The sequence below is a fragment of the Monodelphis domestica genome, chromosome 2, assembly GCF_027887165.1.
Source record: "Monodelphis domestica isolate mMonDom1 chromosome 2, mMonDom1.pri, whole genome shotgun sequence".
Classification (NCBI taxonomy): domain Eukaryota; kingdom Metazoa; phylum Chordata; class Mammalia; order Didelphimorphia; family Didelphidae; genus Monodelphis; species Monodelphis domestica.
Window position 1 is genome coordinate 138,859,710 of NC_077228.1, and position 16,045 is coordinate 138,875,754.

The following is a 16,045-nucleotide window of genomic DNA, read 5'->3' on the forward strand; positions in this document are numbered from 1 at the left end:
AGAGAAAGAGGCAGGAAGTGACGTGCCTTATATGGACATTTTTACATCACTTTTCTGCATCTCATCTGTACCAATGAAGACTTAGCTTGACTTAGGACAGCCCAGAGGTCTGTCCTTTTTTGCATATGTCTGTTGATGGCCATCTCCTCAGTTAATTAAATCTAGAGTTTGATGCAGACCTTCAAAATCTTGTTAAACTGTGTAGGGTGGAGAATGTAGAGTTTCCAAGACCTGATTCTATTATTCCAAGTATCTCCATTGTTATTGATCAGGAAATAGCTAAATCAGCTCTTCTAAAGAATGGTCTGAATAGGGTGGAATAGTTTTAAAATTCACATGAGATAGTATATGAAGATTTGAATAATAGGAGTCTTACCTCTGCTCTTTTCAGCATTTCCCATTTATTCAGTATTTTCATAGCAAATACTTTATCAGCATTTTTTAGTTTTACAACAGCTACCTAGAAAAAAAAGATAAAAGACTTAAAATGTAATGATAAAAACTTTAGGAAGTCATTATTTTCCTTACACCTATCCAGAAACAAGGAGAACAATCCTAAACAGTCTTGGAGAGGATCAAAGATCTTTTCTTTTTTTTTTCAGTCAGAAAAATATAGTGGCTAATAAGTAGAAACTTTTCTGAGGGAATGTTCTGCATTTGGAAAGTAGACTTTAATAAAAATATCTCTTCTAGGTTTCCTAATGTTTTGCATTTACCCCAAAACTTTTATTAGAACCTGAGCTTGAACCAAAATGTATACTATTAAGAGATTAAGTACAAATCACAAATTACAACAAATTTAATTGGAAACACCAGTAACCAAAATAAACCTGTTTATTGGAAATGGTATTATTTTAATCAATACAAATTCAAAATTTTTTTTTATTTTTCACATTCTACAAAAAAATAATCAATTTTCCATTGGCTCACAGAGGTCTTATAGAATTTCCTTTCAGAAGAAATACTAATTTTTAACTAGACATCTCAAATTTACTCATTATAGATTTTTTAAAAAAGCTTTAAAAGGCAAGATTTATACACCTCCCTCTCCTGCAACCCAAATACTCATCGACCTACTCATCTAAAAACAAAATAAAAATATTCTTTAATACAGTTACATTTATTTCTTAAAAAAAAATTTTAAACCCTTACTTTCCATCATGGAGTCAATACTGTGTATTGGCTCCAAGGCAGAAGAGCAATAAGGTCTAGTGGTTTCTTGTTCATTTATGAGCAATAAGAATATTATTTTAGTGAACATTTAAGTCATCTTATACAAGTACAAAGAATTAAGCAATCCTTCTCATTACATGCTGTAATGAACAAAATAAGTTTATGTATAAAGTATATACAGGATAAGTACAAATCACTACAAAGCAGTTTGGGAGAGAGGAGTAATTTAAGGAGCAGGGAAAGATCATGAAATACTCCATGCAGAATGTAACACTTCAGCCATGACTTTTAAGGAAGAGTAGTCTATGAAGCAGAATTGAGACAGGACTATAACTACAAAAGCAAAGAGAGTATAAATTAAATGTCAGGTATGAAAAACAGAAGAAGGCCAATTTAGTTGACAGAAACTGTAGGAGAAATAATGACCAAAGAAGCTGGGAAGATATTTCAGAACCAAGTTGTTAAAACTTCATGCACCAACATCTGTTGTAAAGATAAAGGAAAGAAATTCTACGAAAAATCTATAAACAAAGGAAAGTAATGAATGCTGGAGGGGATGTGGCAAAGTTGGGACATTAATGCATTGCTGGTGGAGTTGTGAATTGATCCAACCATTCTGGAGGGCAATTTGGAAGTATGCCCAAAGGGTGATAAAAGACTGCCTACCCTTTGACCCAGCCATAGCACTACTGGGTTTGTCCCCCAAAGAGATAATAAGGAAAAAGACTTGTACAAGAATATTCATAGTTGCATTCTTTGTGGTGGCAAAAAATTGGAAAATGAGATGATGCCCTTCAATTGGGGAATGCTGAACAAATTGTGGTATATGCTAGTGATGGAATACTATTGTGCTCAAAGGAATAATAAACTGGAGGAATTCCATGGGGCTAGAACAAACTCCAGGAATTGATGGAGAGTGAATGGAGCAGAACCAGAAAAACATTGTATGGAGACTGATAACACAGTGGTACAACCGAATGTAATGGACTTCTCCATTAGTGGCAATGCAGTGATCCTGAACAACTTGGAGGAATCTACAAGAAAAACCACTATCCACATTCAGAGGAAACACTGTGGGAGTAAAAACACTGAAGAAAAACAACTGCTTAATGACATGGATCGAAGGGATATGGTTGGGGATGTAGACTCTAAATGAAAATCCTAGTGCATACAACAACGTGGAAATAGGTTCTGATCAAGGACACAAGAAATACCCAATTAAATTGCGCATTGGCTGCGGAAAGGGTAGGTAGAGGGGAGGGAGGGAAACAAAGTGAGTATTGTAACCAAAAAACTAAACTAAAATAATTTTTTTTAAATCTATAAAACTATAAAGACTAAATTAAGTCCACATATGCTTATAGTCAACCATTTCAATACCATAGTAGGAATAAATGGAGATGACAAGAATTACATTGGAAAGGGGCCAGCTGGGTAGCTCAGTGGATGGAGAGCCAGGCCTAGAAATGGGAGGTCCTAGGTTCAAATCTGGTCTCAGCCACTTCCCAGCTGTGTGACCCTGGGCAAGTCACTTGACCCCCATTGCCCAGCCCTTACCACTCTTCTGCCTTGGAGCCACAGTATTGATTCCAAGATGGAAGGTAAGGGTTTAAAAAAAAAAGAAAGAAAGAAATACATTGGAAAATATGGTTCAAGGAGGGGTTGGAGACTTGTAGAATATATAGATATGCATATATAATATGAATATTTTATTAAAAGAAAAGATGCAGTAGGTGCTAGACATCAAAACTATCAAATATAATCATCACAAGTAAAATTATAATTACATTTTATTTATTTTTTTAAACCCTTACCTTCCATCTTGGAATCAATACTGTGTATTGGTTCCAAGGCAGAAGAGTGGTAATAGGGCAATGGGGCAATAGGGGTTAAATGACTTGTCCAGGGTCACACAGCTGCGAAGTGTATGAGGCCAGGTTTGGACCTAGGACCTGCCATCTCTAGGCTTAGCTCTCAATCCACTGAGCTACCCAGCTTCCCCCTATAATCACATTTTAAAGGAACAAAAGCAACTTCTTACTAATGTGAGAGCAATTTCAAAACCATTTGTCTGTTTAAAGTTATACTCCAACAAAACTAATGCAAAGCTAAAAAGAAAAAGATACGGGCACATAACTGAAACAATTCTAGCTTGATTCAAATGAGATGTTGATACCAAAAAATATGACCCAAAGGCCATAGATGATAATTGGAATAACTTCATAATGAATGTTAACCCCATAGTATAAATCAATTGCCATTAATCACATTTTAAAAAATAACAAAAAGATAATTATATCCAGAAAATGCTTTTGTCAAAACAGAACATTTATTTATTCTAGAAACCCTATAGCATGGTCAAATAAAGGCATTTTCTTTATGTGTATATGTGTGTGTATGGACACACAAATACATATTGCATATATTTATATAGATACACATCACACCTGTAATCGTGAAAATGCGGTTTGCCAAGACTATGAATGTTTAAAACTGTTATTGCCAAAAACTGTAAAAGTTTTGGCCAAACTATAAAGGATAGTTTTTAGTGTCTTGACTTAAAATCTAAAAATAAGTGGTCGCTTTGGGAAAATTCCCAAATATGAAAATACCCAAGTCATCTGGGTTTTAAGGAAATTTTAATTAATATAAATGAAGGAATTAAGGGAAGGATATATATATATATATATATATATATATATATATATATATATAGAGAGAGAGAGAGAGAGAGAGAGAGAGAGAGAGAGAGAGAGAGAGAGAAGCCAAGCAGTAGGAAAGGGCCTAGGCCAAAATGGCCTGAGCCTAAGGGAGAGCAAGTCAGTCTTTATCACTCACCACAAGATCATCTCAAGCAAGCTCCAGTCCTCCAATGAACTCCTGAACTCCTCAACTGAGTTCAATCCTTCTCCTTTTTTTTTTTTTTAATAAAACCCTTACCTTCCGTCTTGGAGTCAATACTGTGTATTGGCTCCAAGGCAGAAGAGTGGTAAGGGCTAGGCAATGGGGGTCAAGTGACTTGCCCAGGGTCACACAGCTGGGAAGTGTCTGAGGCCAGATTTGAAAATCCTTCTCCTTTTAAAGAAATTTTCTCTTATGCCAACTCCCCTAAATTTTCACATATACACCAATCACAGTAGATGCTTTTCCCCCCAGAACTGCCCATTCCTAGTTCTTATCTTCTTTTGTTCTCCCCTTCTCTGGTTAGATAAAATCCTCTGAGTACTTTCTACCTCTTTTGTTAAGCTTGCCTTTTGTAAGTTGCTTGACCTTTTAGGTACTAATTTAACCTTTATAGGTACTTATCATCCTTTTTGTATTAGATCTAAAAATAGACCTAGCTTTACTATGAGTTAGGGACTTTTCATTGTTCAATCAGGAGTTTACAACTTTATCTTCCCCTAAGGCACTGTCTGAGTAGGGTGGAGCTATTCCAAAAGTTCTCAATACATTCCTGACCAAGTACCTCCATTGCTAAAAATGGGAAATGGCTTAATCAAATCTTCTGAAGTAGAGTCTGAGCAGTTTTAAGATTCACACACCACATACCTACCTTGAAAAAAAATCTAAAAACAAATCAGACTGAATGATAAATAAATTCAATAAGAAAGTCTATTCAAGTACCTTAAACCACCTGAGAACTGCACAAAAAGTAAATTAGAAGACCAAGAGCAATACTGAAAAGAAAATCACCATAAGTATCAGTGCTAATGGACAATGGATACTTTCAGCCTGCAAAGTTACCAAATACAGAAAAAGCAGAGTTCTACCAAAAACAGCTATGGGGAATACAGAAAAACAAAATATAAACCATTGAAACTAGTGACATGGCAGAAACTAATCGGGGAGCAGTAGTGCTCAGACCAATATACATCAAATCTCTACTGATCTATCCTGGGATATCAAAGGCCTAGAAGATACAGTGCTCTGAAGCTCCAAGGAGGAGATAAAACCTATCAGTGTTTCTAATGTAATCATTGTTATAACAGTTTTTAGTAGTCACCTAGCTAACCTAAGATGAAGACAAATAGAGCCAATAATCCCCCCAAAATTCTGGAGGGGATAGTCTGGCCATGGCACAAAATCCCAAAAACCTAAGTCAGGAAAGATAAGTAAACAGAAGATATCAATCTCTCTAAAGAATTACTACAGGTGCAGAAATACCCAAAAATTCAATCTCAAGAACTGCAAGCGGAAGATTTAAAGTAAAAAAAATAATTTTCCACAAGGACTATATAAAAAAGAAGAAATTGAGGAATGTATTATTAAAAAGGGAATAAAAGCTCTTGAAAAAAGAAGTAGAAGGAAAAAAACTGAGAAAAGAAAGTATACCAACTCTTTAAGTCAGTGATATTTGTGTCTTAAATGTGTCATTCTCCTCCCACCCCCCATCTCTTGCCACTAGTCATTTTCTCTGGCTATTCCCCATGCCTGGAACACTCTCCCTCTGCTGTCTGCTCCAACTACTAAACTCCCTTGGCTTCCTTTAAGTTCCAACTAAAATCTCACTTCTATAGGAAGGCTTCCCTAAGCCATCTTAAAAGCATTGCAATCCTTTCATTAATTTTCCCTTCTGTGTGTGTGTGTGTGTGTGTGTGTGTGTGTGTGTGTGAGAGAGAGAGAGAGAGAGAGAGAGAGAGAGAGAGAGAGAGAGATTTGTATAAATTTATGTTATCTCCCCCATTATTTTGTAAGTTCCTTAAGAATATGGACTTTATTTTGCCTCTTTATGTATCCCCAACATTTAGAACAGTACCTAACATGTAGTATGCACTTAATGTTTATTGATTGACTAATTACCCAAGAGATTCTGTGAAAATTAGAATCAGCCAAATAAACCAATGATTGCATGGGATAAAAAGAAATATTAGGATAAAATTAAATCTGGGAAAAAATACCAGAAACATCAATCATTTATATTTTGAAACCAGTGAAAGAGAAGTTATCTAGAATCATTAGATTTTCTAAAAAAAACTATGATCAAAAGTAAAACCTAGATACTGTTTTTCAAGAAATCATAAATGAAAATGGCACAGATCTGTTAGAATCAGAGAGCAAAGTGAAAATTGAAGGATTCCACCATTCATTGCCTCAAGGAAATTACAAAATGAATATTCCCTACATCATGGCCAAAATCCAGAGCTTCTAAATTAAAGGGGGAAAAAAACACATTACACAGCCAAAAAACATAAATAAGCATTCTAGACTGCTTTTTAAAAATTATATAATACTCAAAATACTACAAACGAAAACAGTTCCTATCCTTAAGGTTCTTATATTATTTTAGGAGCACGTATTCAGGAGCTAGCAGATAAATAATTGTATGCAAAGTAAAAGGGGGTATGTTCATACATTAGGGGATCAGGAAAGGTTTTTGGCAGAAGATAATGCTTTAGAGTTTTGAAAAGATTCACAGAGGTGTAAAATAGGTAGAAATGCATTTGAGGAATGAGGAGTCAATTAGTGCAAAGATACAGAGATGAAAGACAGCAATGCCATATGCAGAACCTCAAGAAATACCAGTTGGGCTGGACCACAACCGTATGACAAAGAGAATAACGAGATTGTAAAAGTAAATCAGGTCTAGGTTGTTAAAGACTTTAAAAGTTAAACAGAGTTGCCCTCTCTGAAAGACAAATCTAGGCAAAAGTTAAATAAGGAGTTAAGATGATGAATAGAATTTTAGAAAAGTTAAATATGATGGACTTCTGTAGAAAAATGATTGTTAATAGAAAGGAATATATCCTTTTCCCTGTGGCAAATAACACCTACACAAAAAAATGTGTATTGACATAAAAACCTCACAAGCAAACACAGAAAAGCAAAAATATTAAATTCATCCTTTTCAGGTCATAATGCAATAAAAATTACATTCAATAAAGGGCTATAGAAAGAAATTATAAATTAATTTGAAGCTATATGATTTAATTCTAAAGAAAGAATGAGTCAAATAACAAATCACAGAAAAATCAATAATTTCAATAAAGAGAATAACAACTCATTTCAAAATTTATGGGATGTAGCAAAAGTAGTAGAGTAAATTTTATATCTCAAAAAATGTGCATCAGTAAAACAGGGAAAGAGCAGAACAATGAATTGGGTATGCAACTAAAAAACTAGAAAAAAATATTTAATTCCAAATTTAACACCAAATTGGACATACTAAAAATTAAAGATGAAATTAATAAAAGCTGAAGAAATATTTGTACAAACCTTAAGCTGAATAGAGTAATACTTGTACAAACCTTAAACTGCCCAGGTTAACAAAGGAGGAAACGGAACATTAAATAACTGTATCAGAAAAAGGAAATTAACAAACCATCAATGAGTTCTCTAAGAATAAATCCTCAGGCTCAGTTGGATTCACAAGTGAATTTTACCAAATATTTAAAGAAAAATTAATTCTAATATTATATAAACTATTTAGAAAAACAAAGGAATCTAATGAAATTTCTTTTTCAACACAAAAATGTGTTGACACCTAAACCTTGAAGAACAACAACAAAAAAACAGAAAAAGAAAACTATAGACCGATTTCTTTAGTGAATATGGATGCAAAAATTCTGAATAAAATACTAGAAAGGAGATTATAGCACTATATCATAAAGAACATACTACGACTGGATGACATTATACCAGAACACAAGGTTGGTTCAATATAAGGAAAACTATCAGTACAATTGACCATACAATAACAGATGGACAATAATAAATTGCAGAATTCCTTTGCTAACCCCAACATATTTCTTAAAGTGAAAGTTCATCTTTTTTAATATCAATATTTTACCATGGGTGTTGTATAAGCAATAGTTCCACTTCCCATCAGATTGTCAAAGATGACAAAAAATAAAATGACAAATGTTGGAAAGGCTGCTAAAAAATATGCACATCAGTGCACTGCTGTTTGAGCTATGAAAAGGTCCCATTATTCTAAAAATCAATTGAGAATTATGCACAAAAAGTTACTGAACAATGGCCAAAATATAACAGTTCTAGGCTTATACCAAAAAAGAGCAAAGAAAGAGGAAAAGATTGTAAATGTACACCAATACTTGTAGCAGCTCTTTTTGTGGTGGCAAAAAACTGGAAACTAAAGGGCTGCCTATTAGTAGGGAAACAATTGAACAAATTATACTGTATGAATGTAATAGAATATGATTGTGCTAAAAGAAATGAGAAAACTGTTTCAAAGAGAAATGTGTGAAATGATAAAGAGTAAAATAATTAGAACCAGAACAATTTATCCTTTTTTTTAAAAGCTTTTACCTTTTGTCTTAGAATTGATACTAAGTATCAGTACAATGCAGAAGAGCAGTAAGTGCTAGACAACTGGTATAGTTGTCTACACTATAGTTGAATACAACTGGGGTAGTGATATGCCCTAGGGGCATAATGATAGGAAGTGTCTGGTATAGATTTGAATCCAGGGCCTTCTACTTCCAGGTCTGGCTCTATCCATTGAACCACCTAGTTGCCACCCTAAACAATCTGTAATTTGATATAACAATTCAAAAAGATTGCATAATCTGATCTACTATAATCAACTATAATTTCAGGGAGGTCTGATAAAGAATATTTTCCACCTTATGACAGAAGAATAAATTAATATTCAGAATAAGAAATGCTTTTTAAGGATATAACCATTATAGTAATTTGTTTTACAAGACTGTGTGTATGTGATTCAGTAGTTCTGATTTCTTTTTTACTTTTTAATTTTGTGTATAGGGGAAAGTGGGAGGAACAAAAAAACAATACTTAGTAATTATTGGTTAATTTTTACTACTAAGGAGTTATTTTCTGCAGATGATGTCATGTTTTGCTTCAAGAACCCTAGAGTCAACTAAAAAAAACTAATTTAAATGATTAAATTCAATAAAGTTATAGGATATAAAATAAATTCACATAAATCATCAGCATTTCTGCATTACCAACAAAATTCAAGGGGATGAAATAAAAAGATAAATTTTTGATTTAAATAACTACAGAATATTTCAACAGTGGAGAGATTACCTCTCAAAATACACATAGAAATTCTATGAGCATAACTACAAAATACTCCTTACACAAATAAAGGCAGATATAAATAACTGGAGAAACATTAATTGCTTCTGACTAGACTGAACCAATATAATAAAAATGACAATACTACCTAAATAATTCATTTATTTAGTGACATAAACTACCAAAGGATTACTTTATTGAGAATATAAAATATAAAATTCATCTGGAGGAACAAAAAGTCAAGAATCTCAAGGAAATTAATAAATAAAAGTAGAAAGGAAGTACACCTGGCAATATCAGATCTCAAACTAAACTACAAAAAAATAACAATTCTCAAAATAATTTGGTTCAGATTAAGAAGTAGAGAGGTTGACTAGTAGAAAAAGTTAATAAGGAATGAAACAAGCATTTATTTATTAAGCATTTAATGTAAGGCAGACACTTGTGCTAAATACTTTACAAATATTCCATTTTACCCTCAAAACAACCCTGTCAAGTAGGTGCTATTCTTATCACCATTTTGTTGTTTAGATATTAACTCATGTCCAACTCTTCATGACTCTGTGGACTATATATACTGTTCAAGAGTTGTTTTGTTTTGTTTTTTTGTTGTTTTTTAAATTCTCCCTCGCACAAAAAAATAAAATTCAGAAGACTCAAGAGGCAGTAGGAAAACCCGTTCTTTAATGTACTGTTAGTGAACTCATGAACAGGTCAAGTCATTCCAAAAGATTATTTTAAACTATAGCCAAAAAGTTATTTAACCAGCCATATCCTTTGATCTAAGCAATACCATTTATTGGGTCTATACAACAATGAGATTAGAGAAGGAAAAAGATTCACATTTATAAGAATGTTTGTAACAGCTTTTTTATGGTGGAAAAAGATTAGAGACTGAGAGGAATCCTCATCAAATGGGTAACAGCTGAACAAGTTATAGTATATAAAAGTGATGGAATACTATTGTTCTGAAAGAAATAAGGAATAGGATGGTCTCAGAGAAGTCTGAGAAGATTTGTATGAACTGATGCAAAGGAAGTGAGCAGAACCTGAAGGATAATTCCTATAAAACAAAAATAATTTAAGACAACCAACTTTTAAAAATTTGGAAACTCTAATGGACATACTTATCAACCATAATTCCAGAGGACTCATGATGAAACATGCTGCCCACTTCCTGGTAGTGAGATGGTGAAATAATAGTGCAGAATGACACATATTTCTGCATGTAACCAATACCAGAATTTGTTCTGCTTCATTATATGTTTGTAACTGGGATTGTATTTTTTGTGCTATATGGGAGGTACAGGGGAGTAGATGTGGAAGGGAATAAAGATAGATCTCTTGAGTTCATAATAAAATTTTTAAAAATTTCATTTATTCCAAATATTAGTTATGGCACCACATAGCCCAAAACACTGCATCTAGAAAATGAGTTCTACCAAAAGAAATGGAAAACATGGCATCCACTCCCCAACATATTCTTTTTTTACATATTAATATACTATTGCCAGATCGTGTGAAAGGGAATTCTTCATTCTCTTTTCTCTATTCTGTTTACACTTGTAAAAGAGGAATCTTTTATTCTCTTTGCCTAGTTGGAGTTGACACTTTGGTTAACATTAACTTAAGTATCCCTACTTGGTACCTCACTAGACTGAAGAAAGGACCAACTCTCCTTTGTATACCTTTTAAATTGAATAATAAAAAAAAAAAAGATTGAATACCCTACTTAGTGCTAGATGAGAAGCTAGCGAGATACTTAGAGAATCCCACCTTTTTTTTTTTTAACTCAGTTAGAAACTTGTGAATTCTTTTATGAGTTCACACCCTCAGAAACTGTTCAATCAGGAAAGTGTGAACCTTTTTGATGAAAAATTGATCTTCAGAAGGTGAGAAGTTGATTCCACAGACACTGCCCACTGGGCACTGCCAGACAATTTGGAAACTTTGACTGGCCCCTGTGAAGGGGGAAGGAGACAAGAAGTCACCATAAAAGCAAGCCCAAATTCCCTCTGAGCAGATGGTCTTTGAGAAGATAGTCTGAAGGGATTGTCTTCTGGAGATAGTCTTCTAATTGGGGAGTCTTCAAGGGAGCTTTACTGGAGACTACGGCTTGGAGCATGGGCTTGGCACTTGGCTTCAACTTAGACTCTGACTTCTGGACTATTTTGTTGGATGAGTGAAAGGCTGACTACTTTCCTAGTTTCCTAAGAGACTAGCTTCCATCTCAGAGAAGGCTGCGTGGTTACTCACCACCAGCCTTCCTGGTTGAGAGCTAATTAATCTCTGCCTGGATTAAGCAGACCCAGGGCAAAACATTTACGTTGATGGGATAGGTAACTTCTCTATCCCCCTCACATTTCTCTTCTTATTGTTTCCTCTCTATTTATAAAAACTTGTAAATAAATTTCTGACTTGAGATTTAATTTTTCCCCTTTACATTTCATCAAGTAATTTTCAGTATTTGCATATATTTGAGCAAATCTCTTTTTCTGATGGCAGGCCATAACTCCTTTTACATAAGACCCACAATTAAAAAAAAAACTTTAATCACAAACAGAATGTCAAAAACAAGGACTTGAACACGCATATATGAAAAAGGGGAGTGAGAGTAAAACTTATAATCTAATAAAGCAGAACCAAACAAAATGACAAAATAAGAAAATGCTTTTAACTGTGTCCCTTTATAGGTCTGTCAAAATTTCCATTTCCTTCTGCTTTACTTTTCCTTTTAAAAAAAAGAAAAGTTGTCAGTTGAATTCATTCTGAATAACAGTAAAGGTCCTTATATGTTGCTTGCTGTTTGCTTCATTTTCATCATAATTTATCTATTACACTGTGACATAATTTATTCATTCTTCAACTGATAAGCTATCACTTCTATATTAATGCCAAACTGAGTATAAACACCCAATCGGTGTGGCCCATAGTAACTCAAAGCTTCCAAAATTGAGCAATCTGCTAACTTCAGCCTCCCTGATGGCTAAGATTGATCATATTATATGCAATTACTGGTTTCATTGCAAATGCTATTAAAGAGAGTTTTAAGTATTATGAGAAAAATCATTCTATTCATCTACTTAATATTTCAACATAAATGAGTACTGTATTTTACCAAAAATGATCTCTATATTTGAATGGTAAAATGTGATGGTGTCTTTATTTTATCATTTCCCTCTTATTAAAGAATCTTTGCAATAATGAACCAACAATCATTAATTACATTAAATGTAAGGTGGTGTGCTAGGTGCCAAGGATACATACAAAGATAAAAATATAGTTACTTGCCCTCAAGGAATATGTGGTCTATAGAAGGAGGCAATCTGTACTTATATATAAGTACATGAAAATTTGTACAAAACATGTAAGGCAGTGAAATACCAGCTGCAACAGCAACTAAGGAGATTGGGAAAGATTTTCATGTATAAGATGATGTTAATTGTGACAAGTCTTGAAGGAAACCAGCAATTTCACAAGAGGTGGTGAGGAAGGGAGTGCATTCTAGGCATAGAGGATAGATAGTAAATTCAAAGGCACAAAAATGGGAGAAAGAATGTTGGTTTTGAGAAATAGTAAAGTTAGTCTGGTTTTACTTCAGAGTTGTGAAGACATTTAGATAAAGACAGTTCAGTTTTAACTTGATCCTAATAGGGATCCAGTGTAACTAAGTGGTAAAGATATCAAGGCTGGATCCATGCTTTAGGGAAATCCCTTTGGCAGCTATGTGAAAGATGAATTACAGAAGAGAGAGACCTGAAGGCAGAAAGACTAATTAAATAGAAGGATGTCCAAAATTCCAGGAGAAAGGTAATAAGAAAGGTAATAAAGACTTCTTTTAGCATAACTGCTGTGTAAGTAAAGAGGACACAGTAATGAGTTGGGGAGACAGAAATGATGATAGAGCAAGAGACTAAATAATTAAATGAATGAATTTATGATAAATCACAAACTATCTATTATATGCCAGGCATTGTACTTAGAGCTACAGATACAAGAAAAATTAAGACAGCTCTTTCCCTCAAGGAATTTATATACCCCTGGGAATAATAATACACAAATTGGAGTAGGAAAAAGAAGAATAGCACATGAGCAGTGGCATGGTATAGAGATGACTAGGAAATTATCTGGAGGCCTGGTTTCTGGCAAGAAAAGTCAAAAGTTCACTTATCAAGAGTCCAAGATGTTTCCAAGAGTCCAAAATTCTGATGAGACAGAGATGAGAATGATGAATCCAGGATAGGAAACAGTGGTTCAGATATGTGGAATAAGTGAAAGTAAGGCATAAAGAATGACACTGATGTTGTAAACTTGAGAGACTTGTATGATGGTGGTGTCACTGAAAGAACTAATAATTTTTGGGAACAAGAATTGGATAGAAAGAAAAGTTATATTTTGCACATGTTGAACTTGTAATGCAAATGGAGCAATTGGTGATCCAAACTTGGAGCTCAAGGGAGAGACTAAAGATATAATGCATTCTTTACAGAAATAAAGACAAATAATTAGAGAGATATTATCACCATTGGATCCCGCAAATACTAATACTGATAATAATATGAGCTAAAGATTAGCAATATTCCCACATCCAAAGAAAGAATTGTGGGAGTAGAAATGCAGAAGAAAACCATATGATTAATCTCATGGTTCAATGGATATATGATTGGGGATTTTGACTTTAAATGATCATTCTATTGCAAATATTAAAAATATGGAAGTGTTTTGAACAATAATACATGTATAACAAAGTGGAATTGCTCATCAGCTCCGGGAGAGGGAAGGGAAGGGGAGATTGAGAACATGAATCATGTAACCATGGAAAAATATTGTAAATTAATTAATTGTTTTTGGAAAAGATAAAAAAAAATTAGTGATATTCCAATCAAACTTCTAAGGAGTTATTTTATAAGAACTATATAAAATGATGGCAAAATTCATCTGGAAGAACAGAATTGAATTGATTGGAATCTTGAACCCTGGGGACTACAATCCCCACAATTCCCTTTTCTGGATGTGCATCTTTACATTGTTTCTGCCGGCATATGCTCTCTCTCTGGCTTAGACCAGCGTGGAGGAAGGGAGCAGCCTTTTCTTCCTCTGGTGTCACTTGCCCTTTGCTCTAAGTTGATTTTAACAAAAATATTTGGAATATGGAATATTAATTTTAATCTTTACATTTTGTGACTTTCAAGGGATCTGAACTGACAACTTTTTAAGGACTCTTCTACTTGGAGTTTTCAAAGCCGGCTCTAGTCACCCAGCTGCGGCTTGTTCCCTTCCTCACTGATAGGAACTGTTGCCTCCGGCAGCTGTGAGTATTTTCCACCCCGGCTTGACGGACGGACGGACACTCTCCTACTGGCCCAGCTGCTTTAATTTGGGGTATTTGGCAGAGACCAGACCACAGCCTGGAGAGCAGCCCAACTGGCCATTCCTGCCCACAGCTTGGCAAAAAACACCAGCTAACCTGAAGGCTCACTCCTTCCCCACTACCCAAAGAGCTGCTTCCAGCAGCCATTGGTGATCTGCATTTAAACCCCTCCTTTTAAAAAACTGCTGTTTCAAGTGTCTGTCACTTCTGCTGACCCCTGTTCCTCCCCCAGGCAGACTTAGAAGGCCCTGAATTAATTATGCCACTGACAATTACTGATAATTTGGATCTATCCATTTCTTATAATGACAAGGAAGTGGAAAAATGGAAGCAGAAATTAAATCAAAACAGATCAATGGAGTATGGTTATCATCAGATGGCAAATTCTTGCTCCCTAGAGCTTTTTATAACCAGATTTGTCATTCCATTCATCAACTTGGTCATTTTGGAACTCAAGGTATTATGGACTCTGTTAAAAGAGAATGGATAGCACCTGGAATAACTACAATTGCCTCCAAAGTATGTACAGCTTGTCCTACCTGCCAGGCCTTTAATCAACACACTTTTTGAGGAAAAGCTTTTGGTGGATGTCTTCTCACTTACACACCATTTGAGCATCTAGAAATTGACTTTATCTCTATGGAAAAAGCTGGACAGTATAAATTTTGTCTGGTCATAGTGGATCAACTGACCAGGTGGCCTAAAGCATTTCCTATTGCTCATGCCACAGTGGCTTTTGTTGCTAAAATCCTTTTTAAAGAAATTATTCCTCATTTTGGTATGCCAGCATGTATTGATTCAGATAAAAGAACTCATTTTACTGATTTGGTCTTATCTCAAATTTATTCATATTTGGGGATAACTCCTAAATTGCATACACTATATTATCCCCAGAGCTCTGGCCAAGTTGAATGAATGAATAAAGAACTTAAAACTATGATTGGCAAATTGTGCATGGAGATTCATTTACAGTGGCCTGAAATTCTACCTCTAGCCCTATTTTTTTCTCAGAAGCAGACCCAGAGGTGATTTACACATCTCACCTTTTGAGATGCTATTTGGACATCCACCTATTCAGGCACAATCATTTACCCCTGACTATACCTCAATGTTAAGAGGGGATACAACCATTGCTACATATATCAGACAATTACAAACAAAATTGCGAGAATTCCATGACTCTGGAACTGCTGTTCAAGCAGGCCCAATAGACTTCTCACTTCATGATTTAAACCCAGGTGATAGTATGTACATAAAGAATTTCAAACGTACTGGGTTGACTGGACCTGCTTATGACAGATCATTCCAGGTCCTACTAACTATACCATCAGTGATAAAAATTGGAGAGAGGGAGTCATGGATTCATTGTAGCCATGTAAAACAAGTACCTTCTGTTGATGATGAATAATTGCTTACACTGATTGTATTTAACTGTTGATTGTGATTAGACTTTATTGCTGAATTTGTACTATTTTGTTGCACTTTATTTGGTTGATCCTT

The 16,045-nt window shown here is 34.5% G+C and overlaps 1 protein-coding gene across 20 annotated transcripts in view; it reads right to left on the reverse strand.

Moving 5' to 3' along the window:
- Positions 1 to 16,045, reverse strand: part of CDC42BPA (CDC42 binding protein kinase alpha) — a 414,118-nt gene that overhangs the window by 266,366 nt on the left and 131,707 nt on the right. For all 20 annotated transcript variants that reach the window (XM_001368345.5, XM_056816035.1, XM_056816037.1 and 17 more), the window contains one exon: positions 377 to 460. In XM_001368345.5, coding sequence (XP_001368382.1) covers positions 377 to 460 — 84 coding nt within the window. The remainder of the gene's footprint in view (positions 1 to 376; positions 461 to 16,045) is intronic.